Raw genomic sequence first — 23,882 nt, forward strand, 5'->3', positions numbered from 1 at the left:
AATATTTCACTCCAATCTAAATTGCATTACTTGTATTTCTGAGGTTGTGGGGCAAAAAAAAAATACATGGTACATTAAATCATGTTACACATTCCACACAAGGATTGCCTTTATAGAAGCCTGACAGTATTGGTGCTTGGACACAGGAAAATGTAAGCACATTTGCATGAGCCCAATAAGCCCCTACCCACATACTGTAGGTTCCCGGTGATGTTTTTTTTTCATACTGATGTAAAATTAGGATTTTACACTCCTACTACTACTATCCGTATTCTCTAATTGAAGATCCACATTGAAATTCTTATTAAACAAGGAGCACCATAAATTGACAGGGAAATTTCATATGCTAAATCCTTCTACATCGTTAACAGAGTTTGAACTATTTCTACCCAAATAGCAGTGAGCTTATGAAACCCTTTTTTCAAACACAAATTTGCATAATTGTAGTAGCTCCGTGGATTCTTCCTTTGAATCATATCTGTGATTTACCCAAATGGGCCGTCTGTCTCCCAGTTCATCTCTCTAATGAAAACATGAACTCCTTGTTCTTACATGTGCAATATCAGTAACTAGCTCTTGGTGCGAGTCAGTAACAGTTGCTTAAGGTTGAGATGTATATTAACTTTGGAAAAGGCCACATAGAAGTGTCACAAAGGACACTAAATAATAAATATAGTTTAGTAACATGTCACTAAACTATATTCATACTGCCCGATAGAAATGTCGCTGTTTTTTGATGCCAGTTTTGGAACTTTAGAGTTGTTGTTTATGTAAAAATTATACATGATTACAGTTACCACAAAGAAATGATAAAGTTATGAAGCTTAATAATGCCCATTCAGACAGATTTGAAGCTGCAACTGGACTTGACACAGTCATGACATGAATTTTAATAGATTATTATATGATATGATTGTTTTCTATGCTTTTAAGAGAAAATACAACCAGGAACTCCTGATTCATCTAATCTTAAACACAGCACTATAACAATGTGTCCAGTACGTCTTTGCATAGAAGCATGTTTGAATATAATACTGCATGTACATTTAAAAAAAATACTATATATACTTGTGTTTATATTCATAGCTAGAATATTTCTCAAAATGAATCCCATTCTTTCAGTGATGTTCCTGAAATCAAGTGTTTCCAGTCTTTCAAGATGCAGTTAATCCATTTGGGGCTGATCACACCCTAGGTTTTTCTGTTCAGTGACCTACCTAACTATATAGATCCTCTCATTTGTGCCACGAGCACCTTGCAGTCATGTTTGTTGCAGTGATGGCACTGCAAATGGCTGTGCTGTACCTCTCTCCCCTGATCCCCAAATTACAAATCCCCTGTATCTAATCTCACCTGGTAGACACCCAAAAGTCCATCCTGACCACAGTTGTTGACCAGTTGAAGAGTTTCCCCTTCACATGTGCCTTCCAAGTAATGTTGTCATGTAAGCTCCATGGTTAATACATATTTGGATGGATTTACCTGGATGAGAATTTGGGTACATGTGGTGTGGATTTCTAAAGCTCAGTTCAGGTCGCTTTCCTATCTTGTCCAAGCTTGTTGTTGATTCCTTTCCATCACCTTGCAGGTTCACATCGCCATTCGCTGCTGTTCTCACGTCCTCCTGAACTAGGCGGAACCTACTTTTCCCTCTGGTGGTGTTCATTTATGACACCTTCTTACCTTTGCTTGCTGAAAAACTCCTTCTGCCCTCCACTTCCCGCCTCATCTCACTTGGATGTCGCACTTTGACAGCTCTCTTCCTCTGTCTTGTGTGAACAGAGCAGTTTCCTATACGCCGTTTATGACTCAGCAACTCTTTGGTTAATTGTAGGAGTTGATAATCAAGGCAGCACATTTTAAGGCTGTTCACAATGCTGCCACAGATATCGCTCTGCATGTCGGAGGTCCCTGATCTCCTTGTGTACTAGGAGTATGATGCACATTAGCTGGGCCAAGCCAACATGCTCTCTTTAAATCCTCCTGCCAAAATTCACTTCCTCTGTCTCTTAACTTCACCTTAATTATGCAACTGATAGCAAATATTTGTTTTATTGTCATTGATAAAGCTATGTTCTGTTGTGCCACTTTTCTACAGCTTCAAATAGTTGTATTGATCATATTGATTTGACTGTATGCTTCCACATAGGTTTATTTTTAGATTTTTTTGCTGGCCACCTCAAAGTACCAATTGTTAATATGTGATTGAAACACAATGGAAATGAAAGCTAATAATTACTAGCTGTGCAGTGCTAAAGCAAAATGAACCACATTAAATGAAAAATCTCTGGTGACTCATCCCTGTGAAAACTGGCATGCTTGCAGCCTTGAACACATCCTAATTTACCATCCCATTCCTCAAGAGTTCTCCCTGACATACTGAATTATAAGGGGCCATATTTGTATGCCTGATTGGCCTTAAGCTGTGTTTCGGGGGCGTTGTGAGTACACCATAGACAGTGGATCGGCGTGGTAACGTAGTAGCATATGTAAATGCACTCTCCTATGACTCCAGCCCACCACAAGGCACATGGTCGAGAGTGGGAGTTAAAGCTGATTGTGTCGAGGGTACTTCTAGATTGAGATAGAACACCCACTACTGTAGCGTTCTCCAGCAGAGGAAGAACTTTTACGAGGGTTGCCTGTTAGGACACGCTTGCATTGGAATGCGAGGACCAAGGGCCTCTCGAATGGAGAGAAAGAGAGAGACAGAGAAAGGTTAGATCAGGAACACATCTACTGTCAACAGATTTGAGGCTAATGAAGAATGAAGCTTCACCTCTTTCTTTGGCAGGGGCTTGCAGCTCCATATTTTTTTGGTGAGCTGCAAGGGTGCTATCTGGCCTGTCACCTCGAATTTCTCTTCCCAGCCAAACCAGAGGAACAGAGAGCTTGCCGCTTCCTCCTCCATCAAAGGCTGGGTTTTCTACGCCTTCCACAGCAGCTCTCTCTTCTTGTCCTGATTAAAAATAAGTGTAAACAGAATAAAATACAATCAGTGACATGAAATAGGAATACCACACTTTGGTCAAAGTCACTTGTAAAAAAAACAACAACGAGAAAACAACCATAATTTAACTGCAACATTTTTTTTCCTGTTGGGGATTTTTCTGTTTTTAAATGTTCAAGTTCATCCTGCTCAAATGACACTAAAACAGATTTAGGTTAAAATTAAATCAGAATCTTGCAGGAGGAGGAGGAAAAAAAAGAAGAGAAGAAGAAATGATTAAAATAATTACAAATTGCGCCCTGACAAGCAAGAGCAAAATTTAGCCCAAAGCCATTTGTCTGTAATTAGTTAATTAATCCTTACACAAATTATGAGCAATAACTCATCAAGCAGGACTCACCCATCAGAAATTCAGCCGACTTGGATTTCTTCTGCTTAGGTTGCTTCAGAGCCTTCTGCTTTAACTTCTGGAGGGAAATTGTTAAATGAATAAATTAGCTGCAGAGTGAAGATCATCATTTATGATCCGCAACTAACACAGTATTTTAAATATGGGATGACACTGAAATGTCATTTAATTTACATCGCCGCTAAAGGGGTCAAGCACTAATTGAACAACAGGAGTGGAAAAAAAAAAATGTAATCATAAATAGATAAGAAAAGTTGACATGAATGTGTAATGAAGGTCACATTAAAATACTTCCTCCTTGTTTCGGAAAATGAACGGGCACCTAAACTCTCTCATGGAAAAGAATGCATTTTTACACGTGAGAGTATACAGGGACTTGTGTAAATAAATAAATAAACATGGAAGGCCAGACACACAGAGAGAAAATCATCTCCATTATATTTAGTAAAGAATATATCCAGTGCTCTACCACTATAATTCTGTAAACTAGTGTTGTAGGTGGTCTAGGTTTTTTTTTTTTTTTAAAGAACGTATGTAAGCAAGTATGGGTTTCTTTGAAATCAACTGTATGTGGAACAAACTCTGCAGTCCCACATTTCTCTCATTTCTGCGGACGGGCAGAACAATAAGAAAGCTGAGGAAAAAGGGCATAAGTAGTTGTTTTCGTTATGGATATGTTTACATAAAAATGCACCGTATAAAAGAGCTCAGTTGCTCAAAGCGTATGGAGCTTTTTAAGCATCATTTTATGCAGATTTCAGTGATGAACTGCGTTCATGCCCATGAACAGCATGTATTTGTATACAATATTTAATTTCAAAGACAAAATCAAGGGAGAGAATGAGTGGGGGCTTAGTTCAACTCTAAATGACAGAGCAATTAAAATAGAGGAGGACTACTTCCAGACCAATCTGGTAAGAGGAGTTTTTGTAAATCTGTTTTTACATTCAACAAGCCCTACAGCAAGACATTCATTTATACCACTGAGATTAATGCTTATCTAATTGTAACTTATTTAAAAACCATTTTCTTTTCGACTGGGTACCAATCAGTTTTTCTGCATTCCCCATAATGTGGAGTATTACACTGGCAAATGCTGCTCCAACAGTGATTGTTACTTTGCACTTTATTTTATTTTCATTTTGTCAGACGCAGACACGTTTCTGCAAGACAAATATTGTTTGGGGTGTGTACAGTATGCAAAATTGAGAATCTCTCTGACACAATTACAGGGAAATTAATCTGGTTATTTTGCCAATAAAGAAATTGCACACAATTATCATTTGTCCAGAGCACTTAAACAATATTGTGTTGCAAACTAAAGTAGCCGTTTAAATGAGCTACATGATATTTGCATTTATTATATGGCGCTGAAATTTTGATTGTTACTGGAACCTCACAGCTAATTTTGAAACCCATATTTACAATAATGTCCCGAGACAGTTTGTCCTATTTTTATACTGGATGTTGTTGTTCAGTCTTTGAACAGAAAGCTGTTAAGGTTGATATTGTGTTCACAAATGTAATTAATCATCAAATTAGAACAATGGAGGATAACACTCCTTTATTTCTCAGATCACTGTGTTTGCCTTGAGGGCTAAAAAGATTTTTGAAAAGATGTAAAAAACCGATGAAGAAATTCCATTAAATTTTATCTTCAGCCAAGCAAATGTATTTTGTTTATCACCTGCATTACTGCTCTGAATAATCTAGAATATCATCTCCCTCATAGCTGCTTTTATACAGTACAGACAGTGCTGCATCAGCGTTTTCAGATTTTTTTTTTCTTTTCCTTGAAAAATGTTGTACAGTTCGTTTCCCATTAGTTCATACTGATTCTCCTCTGGGCATATTTAATTTTTGATACATCTACCACAGACATCTTTCACACCATGCAAAGTGAATTAGGTCCATGTCCTGTAAATGTCAATAAGTCTTCTGATTACCAAGAATTATTATTGCCTTAAGTTTCAGTGGGGAAAGAGCTCAGTAAACACACCAGTGAAAGTACACAGAAGGAGTACAGTACATACTCCCCGGGCCTAATGCTTTGGGTCATTGTCACTAAAAATCTAATCTACACAGTCCCATGTAAGCCTCTCTGTCTGGAGAGCTAAGAAAAATGCCTGGTTCCCATCTTGCTCCCTAGACCCCACTGACATTGACAGCATGCTCTTTGTAATAAAAGGACCGTTGTTTAATGTGCCATAACTGGATGGAACAGCAGATGCTGCATTTCTAAAACCATAAACAACAATTCAGTCCTGGAGGTATCAAAAGTGTTTTTTGAAATACAGTGTATTTTTTTTAAAGGTGATAATGGCCATTTAATACCTAAAAAACTATGATGGAAGGACAGTAAACTGGCTCAGTTGAGGCTTAGTTTCTTGAAATGTATTGTCACTTTGCACATACATTTGCTGAAATGATGGTGCTGCTTTACATTTATGTGCAAAGAACAACATACATGGAATAGCCTCTGACTATTTTCTCGCATCAGCTGAAGGCATTTCAACAGCATAAACCTTCACTGATTTCTTCATGCACACTATATGCTTACTTTGCAGTGAACATGAGAAAAAAAACAATTTACTGTATAACTGGTGACAAAAAAAAAAAAATCCATGACTTTTTGACTGTTGTCAAAAGGAATTGAACACAACAATCCCTTGTTCACTTCTTGCTGCAGTCACAGGCATCGCTAGAAGGGCTTAGGGAAGACCGCTTGCTGCTAGGGGCTGGTGGGCACAGACAAGCTAGAAAGTGAATTTTGCATACTGTACGGATCATCGCCCAGTTCAGCCCAGTCACATTGAATCTGCCATCAACCAATTGTGCTTCATGAAACCGTCAACCCTCATTTACGTCTGCCTGTTTTCTTCCCCACGCTGCTGTAAACAAGGCCCCAGCTTTGAGTTGTCTTCCTCTGTCCCTGTGTGCGCTGCTTGCCAGGGGAGTGGAGACAACATTGTCCTCCCAGAGCAACTTCAAGCTACAATTTCTCAACAAGGCAGAGAATTCAAGGAACAAGAGTGTTTCTTGAAATGACATGGATTTTAAGAGCTTCACACTGAGATCCCTGCATATATCTTGTTTATCCATTGAGTTCAAAATTCTACTTTACTACTTTATAGTGGTAAATTTAAAAGGGGGAAATAGGTTGAAGCACATATGGACAGCTGGGTAAAACCATGTTTTACATAATATAAATATAATGTATGTATAAATATACAGTATGCATTGATGAAAAAAAATGTCACGATAAATATAATTGATAGACTTCCTAAATTAACATAAAAGTTGATTTTGTTTATAAAGTCTCATTTAATCTGTCAATATTGTTAAATATGGTAATTGCAATAAAATGTAATTTAAATAATGAGAACCTCTTTATTCAAATAATAACAGATAAGATTAGCATTTTCTTTCAAAGGCATACAAAGCTCATTTCTACCCTTAAAACGTAAAACCGTCTTAATTCATTAAGACGCCTTATATATGCACAGTAATTCTGACCCACCAACAGTTCCTTATTAAACAACAGCAGCGTCAGTTGGTGTAGACAGAAAACATAATTAGTATTCAAGCTTAATTAATATACGCTGGCCCCCTTTAAGTGAATTGCTCAATTATTTATGCATGTGTGCTCCTTTGATGCTAACAGATTATGTATGTTACTGGGGAAAACCTTGAAAAATGACTTTGAAAACTTTCCAGCGTAAAATGTCACGACAAGCTTCTGCACTGACTGAAAAATATCTGTAAAGAGCATGAATGCTGAATTGTAATTGTAAAAAATAACTTTAAACATGCCAAACTTCTACGTTTTTTTTTTCTGTCAAATCACCTCACCAGATTTTTTTTTAGTGCCAGCTAAGAAAAACATTGCAATCATTGTCGTAAATCCAGTGCAAAAGACAAAATAAATTAGCCAAATATGTATTTTCTGTGTGCCCTAATGCGTGGAATGGAAATCTAACACAGGTCGGATCAAGGTCTTTCCTGGGATCATGGGAACTCTTTGGGATTTTCAAGAGCCTTTTTGTTTTTACCCTTGAGAACCAGGCACTGGCCTCTGCACCCCTCAATCCCCTATTGAGAACCCAGAGGCAGCGTGGAGGAATGCTAAATGTCAATGGTCAGCCTGCACCAGCACCTTTAGAGAGAGCAAGATAGAGGTAGCCTATTTGGCCTGATCCCTTTGTGCTAAGCTATGCTGCTGTGAGAGGCCAGAAGTGAAATTATACTCACACTGCCAAAGGTGTCCATCGCCACAATCCGCCAAAGATCATCACTGGGTGACTCTGATCTCTCAACAACGGCACAGACTGTAAAACAAAATGTGTGGAAAAAAAAAAAAAAATTCCTTATAATTCAAATGTGAGATATCAGAGCTACAATTTGCAGAGGGCGTGTTTTAATGGGGTTACTGTGCAGCACAAAATTCTTCCCTCCACACAGTGTCACACTATCTCTCTGCTGCTTGTGTGTTTAAAAGTGTTAAATCTGCGATGCATCTCGGAGAATAAAGGACAATAAACAATGTTTATTATCTCAGATAAATTATTTGCCCTGATTACTCCAATAGTTTATTCATTTTTATCTGATACAATACTATTTGGTTTTTTTATCATCTTTTCCTATGGTAATTCACATGGCTTGCACAACTTTCTGCTGAAATAGCAAAACAAACCCCGGGCAAAATGTGAAAGATTATCCCATACCATGCAAGCTAGGATGAAATGCTACACTTTTTCACACTGAACACTGCTCCACTGGGTGTGATTGAAAAACATGTAAAGCTATTGAATCTGTGGTTTGTCTATGTGAGGGGAAAATGAGTGTTGTAACAAGTGGGCCAATGTTTTTGTAATTGTTTCAAATTACACTTGATGTAATAACTCAGTGAGAGCAGAGCCAGTGTGCGGTCCGTACACATTAACCAGGCAAAGACCACAGAATGTTCACGCACCTTATCGTGGCCCACGGAAAGAATGATTGTGTGGAGAACAAAATACTTTAGCTTCGGTTTCAGCTGCGTCTATTTTTATCCAATAGCACTTATCATTATCTACACAGAAGAGGCACAATGTGTTCAAATAAAGAGGTACTCTGCTGCATTTCCTTTACATGTGTATTTTATTGACTTAAAGACACCCAAGACATTTCTGCTTTTAATTTGCAGCACCATTTTTTGGAGTTGCTAATAGCGTGTGTGTTCCTTTACCTTTGTGAGGACCAAAAAACTTACAAATCATAGGAAGTGAGGACATTTTGGCTGGTCCTCATGTTCTGTCCAGACTTGGTTTTAGATTCAGTTTAGGGTTAGGGTTTGGTATTTTGTTGTGATGGTTAAGTTTAGCTATAGGGAATGCATTTCTGTCACAAACACTGACCTTGTCAGGACCATTAGTCCTCATGGAGATCAAAACCTGGACCCAATGAGGCTAATGTTCCAACCATTAGAACCTAGGTTTGTACCTAATGCTCTAACCTATTGTGGTTAGGTTAAGGTTAGGGCTAAGCATTAACTGGTTATGGTTAAGGTTATAACAGTTAAGGTTATTTAGCCTGTCTAAATGAATGGAAGTCAGTGCAGCGTCCTAAGAAGAATAGCTGCCCAAACCTGTGTCTGTGTGTGTTAATGTTTTATGCAGGCTATAAAATTGTGGTGTTGTGAGAAAAATACATCCATTAGTTGTTAAGACCCCAAGCCTCCTGCCAAATACTGGCTCCCTAACCAATGAGAGTGCCAACCCAATTGTTAACCACAAAAATTACTGATTCTCTTTTCTGCTCATGGTTCAAGCTTTCTGTCAAAAGCCATATGCGGAAATATTACAGTAGGCTATGTGCAACAAATCCCCAAAGTCCTACAAGTGCATTGTACTCGCTAAAGAGTACAAATGTCCGAGCAGCCGGTTGTGTTTGAGTTCACTGCTTTGTATCTCGTTTGCTAAGTGCACAAACACACCCATTAAAACAGGCACTGCCAACACCTGCCAGCATGCAACTTGATTAGCCACACACTGTTTCCTTGCAAATGTATTTGTTTTTAATCCATGCACCACAGAACTATTTCCCTGTTTAATCACAGCAGCATGTCTGGAATGAACAAACTCTGGTCAGAGTTTAACAGCAAAAAAAAAAAGCAACACTGCTGTCAGTCGAATGCTGTTTTGAATTTCAGAGCAGGCTTTTTAAGTTGCCTCTGCATGACATTTCTCAGATGTTTTTGTTGCCCCTTACTGCTAATGCAATAATTATGTATGAAGCCTCTTTTTCCTCAGTGACTTTGTGATGATTGTTTGTTTGTTTTTTTTAGTTTATATGCATTTGAAAAATAGGTTGTGTTTAATTGATGAATAAAACCCTGTTTTGTGGCTTAAAATCCCACACAATAGAGGAACAGGGACATCTAAAATGACATGGTACTACATTCAACCTGTTACCCTTTTTTCCCTTTCCGCTCTCCTGCCCTGAGAATGACCATCCCCTCTGTCATCTACCTACCTAAGCTCAATCAACCCCTAATCCACAATGACAGTGTGGCCTGTGTTGCTCGAGACAAGCCACTTCCCCTTTTCAATAGCATGCGACCTGAATTTTTTTTTTGCTTGACATTCTTTTTTTTTCCTCCGCGAACACAGATAAGGGATGTAATTCAATAGTCACTGAGGGACAGGGCACCATGCACCACGGAATATTCTTAATGTTTAACAACGGTCAGGGTAGAAAAACACTTGCAACATACCTTTGCATTGGTATACAAGATAAAAACCATTGCTGAGTGAAATCTATTACATTTAAATATGATAGTTGTGGAGACATGGGTTATTTGAACAAACTTTCAAATAAAACATGTTTCTCACAATACATTAGCAAAAGTATACACGCAAAGGTTACCTTGTCAAGCCCGAATTCTTCCTCCCCAGCTGTCCACCACAGTCGTCTAGGTGATGACGACGCAGTCGCTAACAACACACGGACACACACACACACACATGCATGCGTACCTTATCTCAGGTAACCTCCTCGTTTTCACTTTCTCTTAGTGAAAGAGAAAGTGCCAACAGAGAGTCCTGGATAAAGTTTCAGTCCAGTTTTCTCATGCATATTACAAATCAGAAAAAAAAACAAATTGAAAAATATACCCCATAAGGTTCTGTGTTACTTAACACCATAACATTGTAATCATACTAAAGCCAAACCTCCTGTGGGAATATGTATTTTTAGACCTTAATGTCCCGCTTTGGAGCGGACTTGTCTCTAACTGAGTGGTGCCAAGATAAGGTTTCATTCCTCATCCGCCACATGGCATTGCTGTTTGTGTTTTAAATGATGTTTCATTATTAATGGAGAGTGTGGCACACTCCGGCAACCTTTGTCCTTTCAGTGCCAAAAAAACCCAACAAACTCCTATGGACAGAAAGTAAAGTACCCACATTGCTTTGTAAACATCCATTATGTAGTATATGATAATTCCTACAAAAGTTACCCCCATGCATTATTTAGAAAGAACGCCAGATAAACATGTTTCTTGGCCAAAGACAACACGGTGAGTGTTACAGCTGCTATGAAGAATAGGCGCACAGCTCCCTGAGGATAGGTATGCTCATGTTGGGAATACAGCATATTAACACTAATGTCCCCCTTAGAACACAACGTGAACTATAGCTAATGATTCCCTCCGAACCAAGAGTCAGACTGTGTTTTACTTATGACTGCAAAGCCATCAGGCCATCGGTGGCCTTTTCAACTGAGGAAGAGAGATTGCTCATACAGTATGTATCAGCAATGAATGGACCTCATTTGTTTTGTCAACATGTATCGTGGTGAATATTTTTTATCTTAGGTTTAGGGCGGCTGTGGTCGTGTGTGTTTTGTTCAGTCGGGAGACCGTGTTGTGAGTATCCCATGATACTGCAACAATCAGGAGTCAACAAGGCTCAAAAATACCCAATTAATGTTCATTTTAATCAATAGGATTCATGCAAAGGGGGATTGTTGCAGCACCTACATGACAAACAAATGGGATCCCTTTTGCTCATTAAGCTGGTTAAATTTGATCTAAATAAGATGCCCACTGATTTGGACTCATATTTCTTGTCTGAGCTGTCGTTGATCATTTATGCGATTAAATTTAGACCTAAATCTCCATCTTATCCAATTAATTCTCTGTGCAGGCATGAGAGTGGCTAATGATGTTATCTTACCTAATTAACCTGTATAGGGATTCAACTCCAGGACAGGGGATTGTTCATCCTTCAACCGAGTGTTCATTATTATCATTACAATCATTATCATAAAGGGGCTAACTTATGATGTTGGCCACTTCCACCACTATTAATCGAGATTGAGATTTTTTTTTTTTTTTTCTTTTAGGGAAGGAGAATCCTTGGGGTCATTTTTAATTATCACTAAAAGGATGGGAATCCTAAGCCAGATAAGTTCAGTTGTGGTCACAGCAATCATTGGAATCCCGTGAGACCACATTACATGAATGTGACTTGACTGATTATGTCTGAAGGGAGATTTTTGCAGGATTCAGAAGCTTCTTTGCAGTGATGTGAAACTGTCCTTTTCTGTGTTCTGTCAGCTTTCCCACAAGTGATGGCTTCAACCTATTAACACGGCAGACTTGCAGCCGATCAATAGCCCTCATTGGGCCATGTGTCATTAGTTAATCGGATATTGATGAGGGTATTGACATTCACCTAATTAATCTCAGGCCCAGTGGTGGCTTTCATATGTATCCTTAATTATGCACTTTGTCTGAGTTCTTACACATCAGCAGGCTGCCACTTCCTGTGTGACACTGAGTAAAAGTTAACTGTCTTGTCTCACTCCTGTTTCCCCATTCTTTGCTCTTTTCTCATCGTTTTGTGTTCCAGCAGCGGAGCAGCAAACATGCTTGTTAAGCAACATTAAGTTTTGACTCTACACATTCACTCGACTTGGCTTTACAATAACGTTCAAATATTAACGTGCTGTCCTTTGTAGCATTTTTAAAAAAACAAAAAAATCTTGTACCTTTTTGGACAGTAACAGCATGAATTCTGAGATTAAAGAAAAAGTCAGAATTATGACTTTAATCTCTGAAAGAAAGATAAAAATTGAAACAGTCTCTACTCTCAGAATTCATGCCGTTTTATTTTTTCTTTCTTTCTTTAATTATTATTGTGTATTGTTTTACATGTGACCCTTTACTCTTCCGTAAAGAAGAATTATATCAGTTACTTTACATTTTAATCACCTTTCAGTTTGCCTTGCTATACATCACATGTACACAGCCGATGCTGCCGCTCTTTATTTGTTGATATTGTCTTATATTTTCTTTTGTTTCGTCCTTGTCTTGTTGTTTTTTGTTACCTTTTAGTGTACTACAGATATAAATTAGCCAAAGGCTATAATCTAACATATTTACATGTAATTTACATGTTCATGTGCAGTGTTCCTTATAAATAAATACACATATCACCCACATCTAAAATACATTCATAAATACAGGTTTCAAGCTGCAGCAGTATCTCTCACAGTCTTGCTGACATCCAGCATTATTTGGCAGTAGTGTCTCCCAGTGCCCTTATCCAAAGTGGTGTGTATGTACACAGCTTGTTGTATGTACAGTATGCACCAATGACGTATGCATTTAACACCATCATGTCAGTGCATAAGTCGAGTGCCTGCATTTGTGTGTGTGTGTGTGTGTGTTGCCAGGCACAGTGTGATCAATAGGGCTGTGCATTAGCACACTGGTGCACAGATGAGAGAGAGCACCTGAAGGTGACCCTGACTCCCGGCATCACCACAGGGCTCCAATAAGCTGCTCTTCAGCCGCCGCTCGGCAAACACAAATCTCTAACTTTTAGCCTTCTGCTGTTGGTTTGATTATTGTTTATAGATACAGCCGAGAATTAAAGTATGGCCTGCAGGCAGCATAATTATTTACAGCTGAAAACTCATATCATTACCAGCATGCTCCTAATTGCCAGAAGTAATATCAATGTTAGTTGATTAAGTGTATTTTTTTTCATCTTCAGTCTCCATAATGTGCAGATTGTTTTCCCTCAGCATATGGGGTGACGGTTTATCTCAATACAGCTGTTCATCTGGCTTGACTTCTGTTTTTCTTCTTTTTTTTCTTTCAGTCCCACTGTTAATTCCAAAATCTAGCGTTGTTGCATCTTCTGAGGATGGCGATCAATTGCTTCCTTTTCGCAGTTTGCTCACAAGGTCAAAGAAAGCCTATTCATCCTTCATTGCTGCAAAATAATTGATCTCACTAAAGATTCTCCCTAAATAGATGCTGTTGTGACATAGAGGTTTAAAATCCAGGCTGATGTCAGAGCTACAGAGAGGTTCATGTGCTGTAAAGCTATCTCAAATTCAGAATTATGGATTAATTGAAACTAATGTTTATTTAGCCTGGGCCTCCTTCCCTTTGTTATGAACATGTCAAAATATTTAATTCTGTATTTAAGGCGACAAGAAAGATGAGACTATAAATAATACTGCCTGTGAAGGGGGGGAAATACATAAACCTTGAAGGCTACTTTATTATTCACATATAGATTACTCAAACATAAATGAACTGCAGCATAAGAGCTCTGTTTCTTAGATCTGTACTCCCGTCACAGAGGCACGACATCGTCCCTGATAAGTTTATAATCTTTATATTAAAAGTGCAATGGTTAAATAGTCCTTACGTTACCATGTCACCTATTTTATGTAAATATTCCATTTGTCATTGTACCTGCAAACTATTTTCTTCCACGTATTCAAAGATCACATACTTTTGACACTTATGTGATGTGTTTATTCGGTTACATTTGACATTACAGTACAGTAACAACAACATAATAGTATATGATAGTTTGCATTGGGGAGGTAATATGGCCATCTTGTTTCTATAATAATTAGGAAATGATAGCACGGTGACAGCCGTGGAAAATGTTTGTGGGCGACATGTAAGGAGGAATTTCAACTCTATGGTAATTATCATTGTTGACTCACAGACTTCTTTGTGTTGTAATTTATAGAAGTTCTACTATTTTTTTAACTATTTACATGGTATTACTCTACTATTACAAATACTTACAAAACTTGAAACTGCATTAGAAATACTATAATATTTCCATTTCTTTATCGCTTGATGCCACATTTTGTGTCTGATACCAACAATAATAGTGAGATACAATCAGTAAAATGCACTCATCTGTTTTGCTTCTTTCCCCCTTTTTATCTTAAAACAAGTCCATATGACTCACATGATTACTGCATGATATTGGTCTCTCTGTGCTTAATAAACCATTTACATGTTATCTAGGGTTTTTGAAGCACAGTCCTTCTTTTACAGATATCCAAGCCACTGATTTTCACGGTCAATGCTGAATATAGTATTTTGGTCAACGTGTCATTTAAGTGACTTATAGTTATGTGCTAATGTCTTCATCTTTCTATTGAACCTATTTTCTTTCTCTCTCTTTATCTGCGATTGTCTTTTTTTAAAAAAAAGACTCAGACTCAACTTTGCTTCAATCAAACTCGGGATCAAATGCTGTGGGAGAACGCTTCCCTTCCACGATACAGCATAAGTAATAGGAAGAATCACAGACGACAATAGATCTCCTAAATTTTTCACCATTTCCTTTGAAAGCATTGTGTCTTGTGGAGGAAAGAAACTGACACGGCCCCAAAAGACAGTAATCCATCTCATGCTTCCGGAGTTAAAATTGTGCAGAGAAGTGGAATAACTGTTTAAAGGGCACTGCAAATAGTGATTAAAAGTGGGCCCAGGGTCATCATTAGGGCATGATCTCTGATAAATTGAGAGCGGGGCTTTTCAGAAACCTCTTGACCAACAAGGGGATCTTGCATGCGATTGACTTTGCCATGACAAAGACCTTTATGCCATTCTGCCCCTGTGATGAGCACACGCTGAATCCATGCACAGAAAACACTTGAGGGAATATAACCGGAATGAAACTTTGTGCTTCAAATCCACTACATTGTGTTCCCGTATTTGTTATTCATTCTCAGATGCAGTGATGTCATTGCACAGTGACGGCCTTGTGATCTGTTAAAGATCAAGAGGCCACAGGCGGTGGTGAACCAGTGCCAGTGAAGGATATGGTATGAAACACAGCCTAACATCTATCATGAGGCAACCACAATTTGATGACTCATAAAAGAAGCATGCAAAACTGGGTGACGCCGTTCCGAATGCAGATCAGTTGCTGATCTTATCAATCAGCTCATATGATATCTATAAATGATTATTATCATATTTGCTCCGAAATGAAGCAAGAAAGCCTTTTACATATGAATACTATTATACGTAAACTCCTAATGGAAAACCATAACACTTTGTTGTTTCAGTGTTTATATGCATCAATGTCTGCTTTGATTAAGTCATTTACACTTTAATTTTAATATTTTACTTCTTGTTCTACTACATATTAACTGCATTTCCTGGAGGAGGTATAATGACTAATAATGTGAGATTGTTGCTCCAGTAGTTGGAGGAAAAGTTTCCAAAACAACCTCGGGAGCGATTTTTAGTCTTGCACAATAATTCAGGCCATGTCGTAGTTCTGCCTTTGTGATCAGATATAGTGATGATGATGATGGATGATCATGCAACTGCATCTGCCAAGTAAACCTTTGCATTCATCATCACATTGTTGCAAAGTAAGTAGAGCCATACCCTGATCATCCTGTAGGTTTACATTAACTACATTCATTTAAACAGCAGTAATACAGGGTTTTGTAAATAGCGTATATCCACCTTTGGCCTCAACATTTTAATCATCGCCACATTTTTTATATTAGCATTGTAGATTTATATCTACAACACATTCATTTGGTTTTATCTAAATAATAAGGTCAAAAGGAATAAAAAGAATGGAGTATGCATTTAACTCTTAGCAAAATCTTATCGCTCTCTTTAATCTAATTAGTGCTTGTTGACCAAACTGCTTGCCAAAATAATGAAAATCTTTTGCCAGCACTCAGTCACTGGAAGAATAAATCCACTTATATTTGTCAGCTGAGAAGCTTATTTAATAATTGCCTTAATTAAAAAATACAGGCGGCCTATTCGTGTCGATACATCGCACCCTTTCTTCACTTCTTTTCACTCTTTTTGAACTTTTTTTTTCATTCTCATTTTCCACCAATCAGCGTAACATGTTGACATGTTGACACATTGAAATGCTCCCTTTGTATAAACTTTTGGGTCAGATTTGTATTCATGGTATCAGCAGTGTAGCATCACCGTATCTACTGTTTTAACCCTTTAACACCAAGCCTATCGCAGACGACATGTTTGCGTATTTTGCATTACCGTGTGTGCTATCGGAAAATGTTGTTCTGGCCCTTTTATGGTTAAAATAACCAAAAAGAAAACAGTTGAGGCTTAGGTTAACAAGATTTAAAGCTTCAGTTAATAAGGAATAAATAATATGTTGCTTTATTTGAAATAAATGAACACGTGCGTACATTGAGTCCTCATAGAGCAGCTTTATGAGCCTGAAACGGTCATTTATTGATGGCTCACAAGGATGTAAGCCTGTTTGCATTAACATACCAGGAACTAGTTTGTCCACGTTAAACTCCTGCTGTAACAGCAGCTGCTCACCTGAAATGAGTCGACCCCGGTCTCCCAGGTCACTGGCTAACCCACGCATCTGTCTGAATATTTGTGAGACTGTTTGAAATGTAAATGTCTTCAATGACCAACTGCACTCAGCTTGTCTTCAATGGACACGCATCGCTGACCCTGAGGGCAGTAGCAAGCTCATTGGACTATTCATAGACTGTGTCCTCTGCCTCTTGCCTTTTAAGTTTTTTAAAGGGTATAATGTTCCCTCTGTGAGTTTAACCTAGATCTCTTTTTAACTTTTAATGATCTATTTCCTACAGTTAATGATTCAACACAAAGTTTACTACTGTGTGTGTGCATTGACATATTAAGCTGTAAAAGTTCAGTGAGGTAACACTGTATTTCCTACTGTTTCTGTCATTCCTGAGCTCACTCTGTGTTTTCCATTTATATTCGTGTAAGCAGAATACTTATATGTACATTTATTTAATCAGGAAAAAGTCCAGTTAAGATTAAGAACTTTTCATTTTTTAAGAGAGACCTCGTATTTCTGTCATGGGACTGAAAATCCTTTATGGGGGGAGGACTTCGAAAAAACTTGTAGGGGGGTTAGTGTCCTCTATTAGCAGTTTTTGAAATGTATAAATAATTATGGTCATGAAATACTGATAGGATAAATTGTTAAGATGCCAAAAAACACTCAACACCCTAACAAACATGTGGAATGATAAAGAGATTAAGTGTATTTTCACTTCTAGATAGAGGAAGGACCAGTGTATGTAATGACTACTCTACATAATAATCACTTCACATTCATGTCTACAATCATTTGCTCGACTTTTTGGAAAAAAAGTAAAAAAAAAAAGGTAAATATCTTTGTGACATCAACTTTTAATAATAAGAGAATAATTAAGAAGTGAACTGATCTTATGTTGGATTTCTGTAAATCCATCTTGCCTGTAGAGTTTTTTAACGCTACCATAACAAAACTCCTAACTCATACTTTGAGTGTTTTGTGACATTAAGTTCCACTTTTGAGTGCTCATAACTAAAACCTATACTGAGTCTGACTAAAAAAAGCTTAAAGCCATGGTAATCCAGAGACTTCTGATTGTTTGCTGAGGTATGTAGAGCATTAACATTCACTCTGTGGAAGTTGTTTAACCAGACATGAAAAGTACATAGAAGGCAAGAGTCATTGTAAATGCAGTTGAGGCATGTTGTCAGTGTAGGCCGGGGCTGCTAATTCTTAAATTGCTTGCACCTTTGTCCATGTTTTAGCTCAACATCCTCAGAAATCTTTTGTGTCAAGACTGCGACTCTCAGGCTGGGTTGTGTGTTGAACATTATTGTGTGTTTCGCATCAGCTTCAGTGTCAGTCTGTCATGTGCTTTAGCTATACTTGACTGCATGTCATATATTTCCACTGAAAAATATTGTAATCACTTTTATTTTGATTGTATGTCAGACAATCTGTATCATAAAGAATTATATATCGAATCTCAGTTAAAGGCGTCTTTTACAGCATTATCATTGCAGAGTAACTTACAGTGACAACCGATGTTCAATTGAATACTTTCCCTTTGATGTCCTCATACATGTCTACCTCTCTTTTTCTCCATAGGATAAAAAAAAGAAATTGCAGCCAAAGACAATGTCGTCAAAGCCAAAGGCAGTCGCAGTTCCATTTTCACATAAGCGAGTGTTAGATGTGAGCCTGTGTGGGCCAAGTCTAAGAGCTCAATATCTCCAGCACATGAAGTTATAAAGAAGACAGAAGCAAAGCATCCTCTGTTGTATAAAAGTCATACATCGCTCGCAGGCACCGAAACACAAAAGAAGTTGAGTCGTGCACGTATTATCAAACAAGATTGGAGAGTAGCAAATTGGTAATTAGCCCCTACGTTGCAAACGAGCATTACAGTCTTGCTTATGTCTTTCCACTCTGGTCCCCAAAGCCTCTTCTATTAATTTAGCTCTGAGCGGCCATCTATAAACAGGCTAAATAAGCTGTTAGCCTAAACGACGAGTGCAAATGTAGGGCTGGCTAAATATGCTGAAGGTAAAAAGAGATAGCGAAACATCCTGCTCTCAAATTACAGTGACTGGAGAGAAGCGCTCAGAATTAATAAGTCCCATATTTTGTGTGCAATTATTCTAAAATGACTTATATGTATTGAAAAAGAAACTAGACAGCCATTTGAAAATTATTATTTTATAATTATTTGCATCTCACAGACAGAAAATAACATTTTTATTGTCAAATATAGTCAAAGACTGACTTTTCCTTCTGTCATTAGATCTGTAGACAGATTTAAAAGGCAACTGAAGACTCACTTGGGTAAACTTGTGCTCATTTTATTCATATTTTTTATTAATTTTATCTGTTTTAATTGATTTATTTGCTTAATGCAATCTTGTTTCTATTAAATGCTCTCTTATGCACTTTTATTGTAAAGCAGTTTGTGACTTTACCTGTGAAAAGCACTATACTATTTAAATGTAATAACTTCCATTTATTTTCCAAATGTTTGATTGAAAGCAGTTTAATTTGTTACAAACCCAATTTCATAGGACACAACAACAATATAATTTGTAAAATACAGAATAATATTTGTTTCCATTGCATACAACAGAAAAGATGATTTTTGCATGTTTAAACTGCCCTCTTCATTATTTTATCACACAAATTCACTGAATGCAATTTATTAAACCAGAAATCAAATATAGTCTTTGAAATAAAATACTCAACAGAGTAAATAGAGGGACATTTTCATTCTAATTCACTCATTCTTTTATTTCTGCATTTACCAGCTTGACTGGCGTCGTTCGTCACATATATCCTTCTGCCTCTCAGCATTAATAGCGCTAATTGAATTGCTCTGAACTCTTGAAATTCCGCCTCCCTGCCTCATGAGGTCAGTTTCTTGTTTCAGAATTCATTCCACCCTCTGGTTGTCTTGCACAAGAACAAGTAGCAGCTCATTACTACAAAATGAAAAGGAAGCAAGACAGAAACTTTCAAATTAATTTACAATAGAACACACCTTACAGGTAGCTGACTCAAGTTTGAAGTAATTACTCCAGAAACCATAAATGGCTGTAATTGAGAAAAAGCCTACAGCATACAAGGATAACAAATGGCAAGATAATGGAAGCAGTGAACGTCATAGCCAGTCATGTTGATGGTGAGAGAGAGAAATATTCTTGCCACCCTGGTAGACCTGCTGCCCTGTACTTGTTCCCCGCTTCAGTATGGCGCTTATATTCAGATGAGGCAGCCATTAGCTCTAAGTGGTCTTTACCCCTAAATTCTGCCATTTCACAAATGAGCCAATTTTCAACATTAGACATTAGCCAGTGGCTAGGGTCAAAAGGTCAGCAGTGGTAAATATGAGGTACAAACCTGCAGTTAAGGCGATTAATAAGGGCCTGTTCAAAAGCTCTTCAGTGGTGAGTTTTGCTGAACAGGAACACACGTACTGGTTGTTCAGGATGAGTCACTTATCAGCTTTTAAAATGTTTGGAGTGTTTCACTGTCATTGACCACTGCTCTGAACTACTCTGTGGACAACAGGGTTGAAAGACTACGTCATTCTATGAAACTTTCATTTTAAATAAGAAACTATCCACATAAATAATGACTTTCCACATGAACACATTTAAAACTGCATACCATGTGACCATGCATGTGCACTGGGCATGTACTGCTCTGCAGTTGTTGTCAGGAAGTACTGCATGTGAAACCAAGAAAAGTAAGTACAGGGATTTATGTTTTGAGACAATTGATGAAAGTGAATCTGACAGTAAGTTTTAACAGAGCTTTTTGTTCACAGCTGATAGCCGAGACATGGATGAAAAGAACCATTCAAAAGGTGAATGTGGGTAATTGCATCATTGTTTCTGCTCATCCAGACTAATTTGCTTAAATGAAAATGGAGCCAGCAATGTTTTTGAACTTTTGAATTTTTGGGTCTCTTACCTGCCAGAGTATTATGGACTGCAGTCAGATTTTAAGAAGTATTTATGTGAAAATTAAATTATGTGGCTGAAGCTTAGGACTCTTTCTGCTGTGGCCTACATATGGTGCTTTTCCACTACACAGTTCTAGCACTACTCGGCTCGGCACAGCTCAGATCTACATAGTGTCAGGCATGGCGTTCTCCGTTACTATAGTACTTCCTCTACATGGCCGTCATAGCACGGCTGCGTGACACACTTACAAACTCATGATGAGCAAAGCAGTTGTTTTTCGGTGTACTGAATCATTAGAATCAGTTCATTAAAAAAATGAGTTCAGTACTTTCTAACTGATCTACAGTTCGGCATTGATTCATAAGTCGGACGTCGCTCTCGTGACTCTTCCAGTGAAGACACACTCTGCCAATCAGTGGCCGGCTGTCTGTTGACGTCACATTTGAGTATCAGCTTGGAACCTCACCAGAGCAGGTACTAAAAAAAGCCCCAGGTACCAGATACTATCGCTAATAAACCGAGTAGATTCGAGCCGTCCCGAGCCGAGTCGTGCTAGAACTGTATACTGGAAAAGCGACTACATTTAGCATTAAGCTTATTCTCTGCACCAGAGTGGGAAGAAAGGCTTGTCAGCTAAATGAACTGGAAACAGAGAGCGAGAGAAAGGGTGCAAGCACTCTCACATCCCTGCCCTTCCACTCCATCAATATGCACCAGGGCAGACAGACATATGGGTGATGCTACATTTTATAAAGAGAGGAATCATATTCCAGATTAACCCCTCCCACCCTCATTGCTCTTCACTCTCCCCTGCCCCGTCACTCACAAATGTCAGTCCTTCTCTTTATCAAACTAGTCCATTGTATTCCAATTCATGGGCACTGACGAGAAGAGACTAGCGAACTCTGGAGCATGTGTGTGTGTTTGTTAGTAGTCAGCTTTGGTAAAATGGGGGCACACAATCAGACACACAGCCAAAAAAAATCAATACAGCTTTGCCTGTGACTGACCCACATACAGTGAGGCCAGTGGCTGTCCAGTTGACATTGTGTTGGAAAATGTGTACATGTACTTACATGTATGCCAGTATGTGCATATGCATGTGAATCTATGAGCAAAATTGCTTGTGCGTGTACTTTCTTGTGTCCTCATGTGAGATATGTGGCTCTCGACTTAAGTCACATTGTGCACATACACAAATGTACACGTGTGTCCTCATTCATTTGAATGGATGTTAAGACTTGGTTGGTAAGATTAGATGCAGTAGGCTTCGGTAATGTTTGGGTATTTTAATTCTTTTGGATGATTGAGGTTCTATAGGAATAAAGAGCTTGGAAATAATGGTATGTCAATGACGGATCCCGACAGCAAAGGTGTACAAGGGTATTTGCGTATGTGTACATATGTGTGCGTGTGTGTATTGAGCCTGAGTGGGTGTTGAGTTCACACAAGCCCTTCCTGCTGCCTGACTTCACTGTCACTGATTGCAAGCGACGCAGAGCTAATAAAAGAGCAAAGCTGACTGTCAGCAGCGATTAGGCTGGCTACAAAGACAAGACAAAGAGAGGGCAGAGCACAGCGGCATTAGCTATGGTCATTAAACAACTTGAGTCAAGGAGATTTTCAGACTAACCTGGTTTATTAAAGGGGAGGAGGGCGGCTGTTTGGAGCTGTTTGCAAACACATTATGAAGCCAAACCTCAGCTGCACACTTTTGAGTTTAGACAGCGGTGAGGACTTGAAGTTCATGGATGTTTCAAGACAATAATTTGCAGATGGCTTTCACTGATTGGTTCCTATTGTATCATCTGTTAAACAAAATCAAAAACTTGGCATGACATTAAATAAATAATAGTTGTTATATCACTTATTATATTGCACTTTATTTAAAGCTGTATCCATTCACACTTATTAACTATACCCTTTGCTTGCTAAGTTAATTTTTAACGACAATAAGAAAGTATTGTTTTTGGAGCTTACGTCTATTGTTTTGTTTCGTTTTGCATGGGATAGAGTGAAGTCGTTCTTTAATTTAGATCTATAGTGTGTATGAGATATCTGATATGGCCTTTATTGTGTGATAGTCACTGGAGACAGTTACAGTATTATACTGTATATTTGTATTTACACACTTGCTTGTCCAAGTATTCAAACATACCCAAACATGTGTGAAAACGCATAGATTTCTTCTTGTGGCTGATTACTGTAGCAGGTACCTGTGGATCTCCTGACAGGCTGGGGGAATTAGTCAATTGCCTGTCTTTGCCTTTGAGCAATGTTAGCTCTCTGGATGGCTGGTTCACTGACTGACTGGCTGGCAGCAAGGTTACTTCACCTTCTTTGCCTTTTCTAATCCCCCTTCCCCTTAATGCCATGCATACTAATATAACCTATAGTTATATCATAACAGATATATATATATATATATATATATATATATATATATATATATATATATATTTAAATCTAAATGCAACCTATTTGCTTTTTATTCCTAAACTGGCAACGTTACGTCTGCGAATGTGAGTAATATTGAAGTGTGTGTGAGATTGTGTGTGTGTGTGCGTGTGTGCGCGAGACTCCTCCTGGCACATCTGCACTGACTGAGACATTTATGTAGAAAAACGATTCATTTACAGGTCTCTACAATGAAATGGAAGCCCAGAGGTGAATGCACTGATCTGATGGTGGTATGTACTGTATAAAACCTTACCTAAGAGAAATAGAGACCGAGGACGAGTGTGTTAACAGCAGTGATGGGGGGAGAAGTGAAGTTACAGTAACATTTAGATCACAGACAAAGAAACAGTACATGATTGTGTCGTCATAAACTCTCTGGATCGACGATAACTACTCAAGTTAAGCGTCCTGTTCTTTCCTTACCCACACATTTGTTATGATGACTGCTGCATTTTAATATAAAATGATTAACAGCAATTGTC

General features: G+C 38.1%; 1 protein-coding gene across 2 annotated transcripts in view; it reads right to left on the minus strand.

Annotated features, from left to right (window-relative positions):
- The window catches only part of ofcc1 (orofacial cleft 1 candidate 1), an 82,001-nt gene extending 71,680 nt beyond the window's left edge, over window positions 1-10,321 (minus strand). The window contains exons 1-4 of one of the 2 annotated variants that reach the window (XM_044033854.1): window positions 10,266-10,321; window positions 7,611-7,687; window positions 3,351-3,414; window positions 2,780-2,959 (exon numbers count right to left, since the gene is read on the minus strand). In XM_044033854.1, coding sequence (XP_043889789.1) covers window positions 2,780-2,959; window positions 3,351-3,414; window positions 7,611-7,628 — 262 coding nt within the window. In that variant the 5' untranslated portion in view covers window positions 7,629-7,687; window positions 10,266-10,321. Of the gene's footprint in view, window positions 1-2,779; window positions 2,960-3,350; window positions 3,418-7,610; window positions 7,688-10,265 lie in introns of both variants that reach the window. The other variant, XM_044033844.1, reaches the window with a different exon arrangement.
- Between the last annotated feature and the right edge of the window lie 13,561 nt (window positions 10,322-23,882).

This window comes from Solea senegalensis, linkage group LG1 (genome assembly GCF_019176455.1).
Source record: "Solea senegalensis isolate Sse05_10M linkage group LG1, IFAPA_SoseM_1, whole genome shotgun sequence".
In the NCBI taxonomy this organism is placed as follows: Eukaryota; Metazoa; Chordata; class Actinopteri; order Pleuronectiformes; family Soleidae; genus Solea; species Solea senegalensis.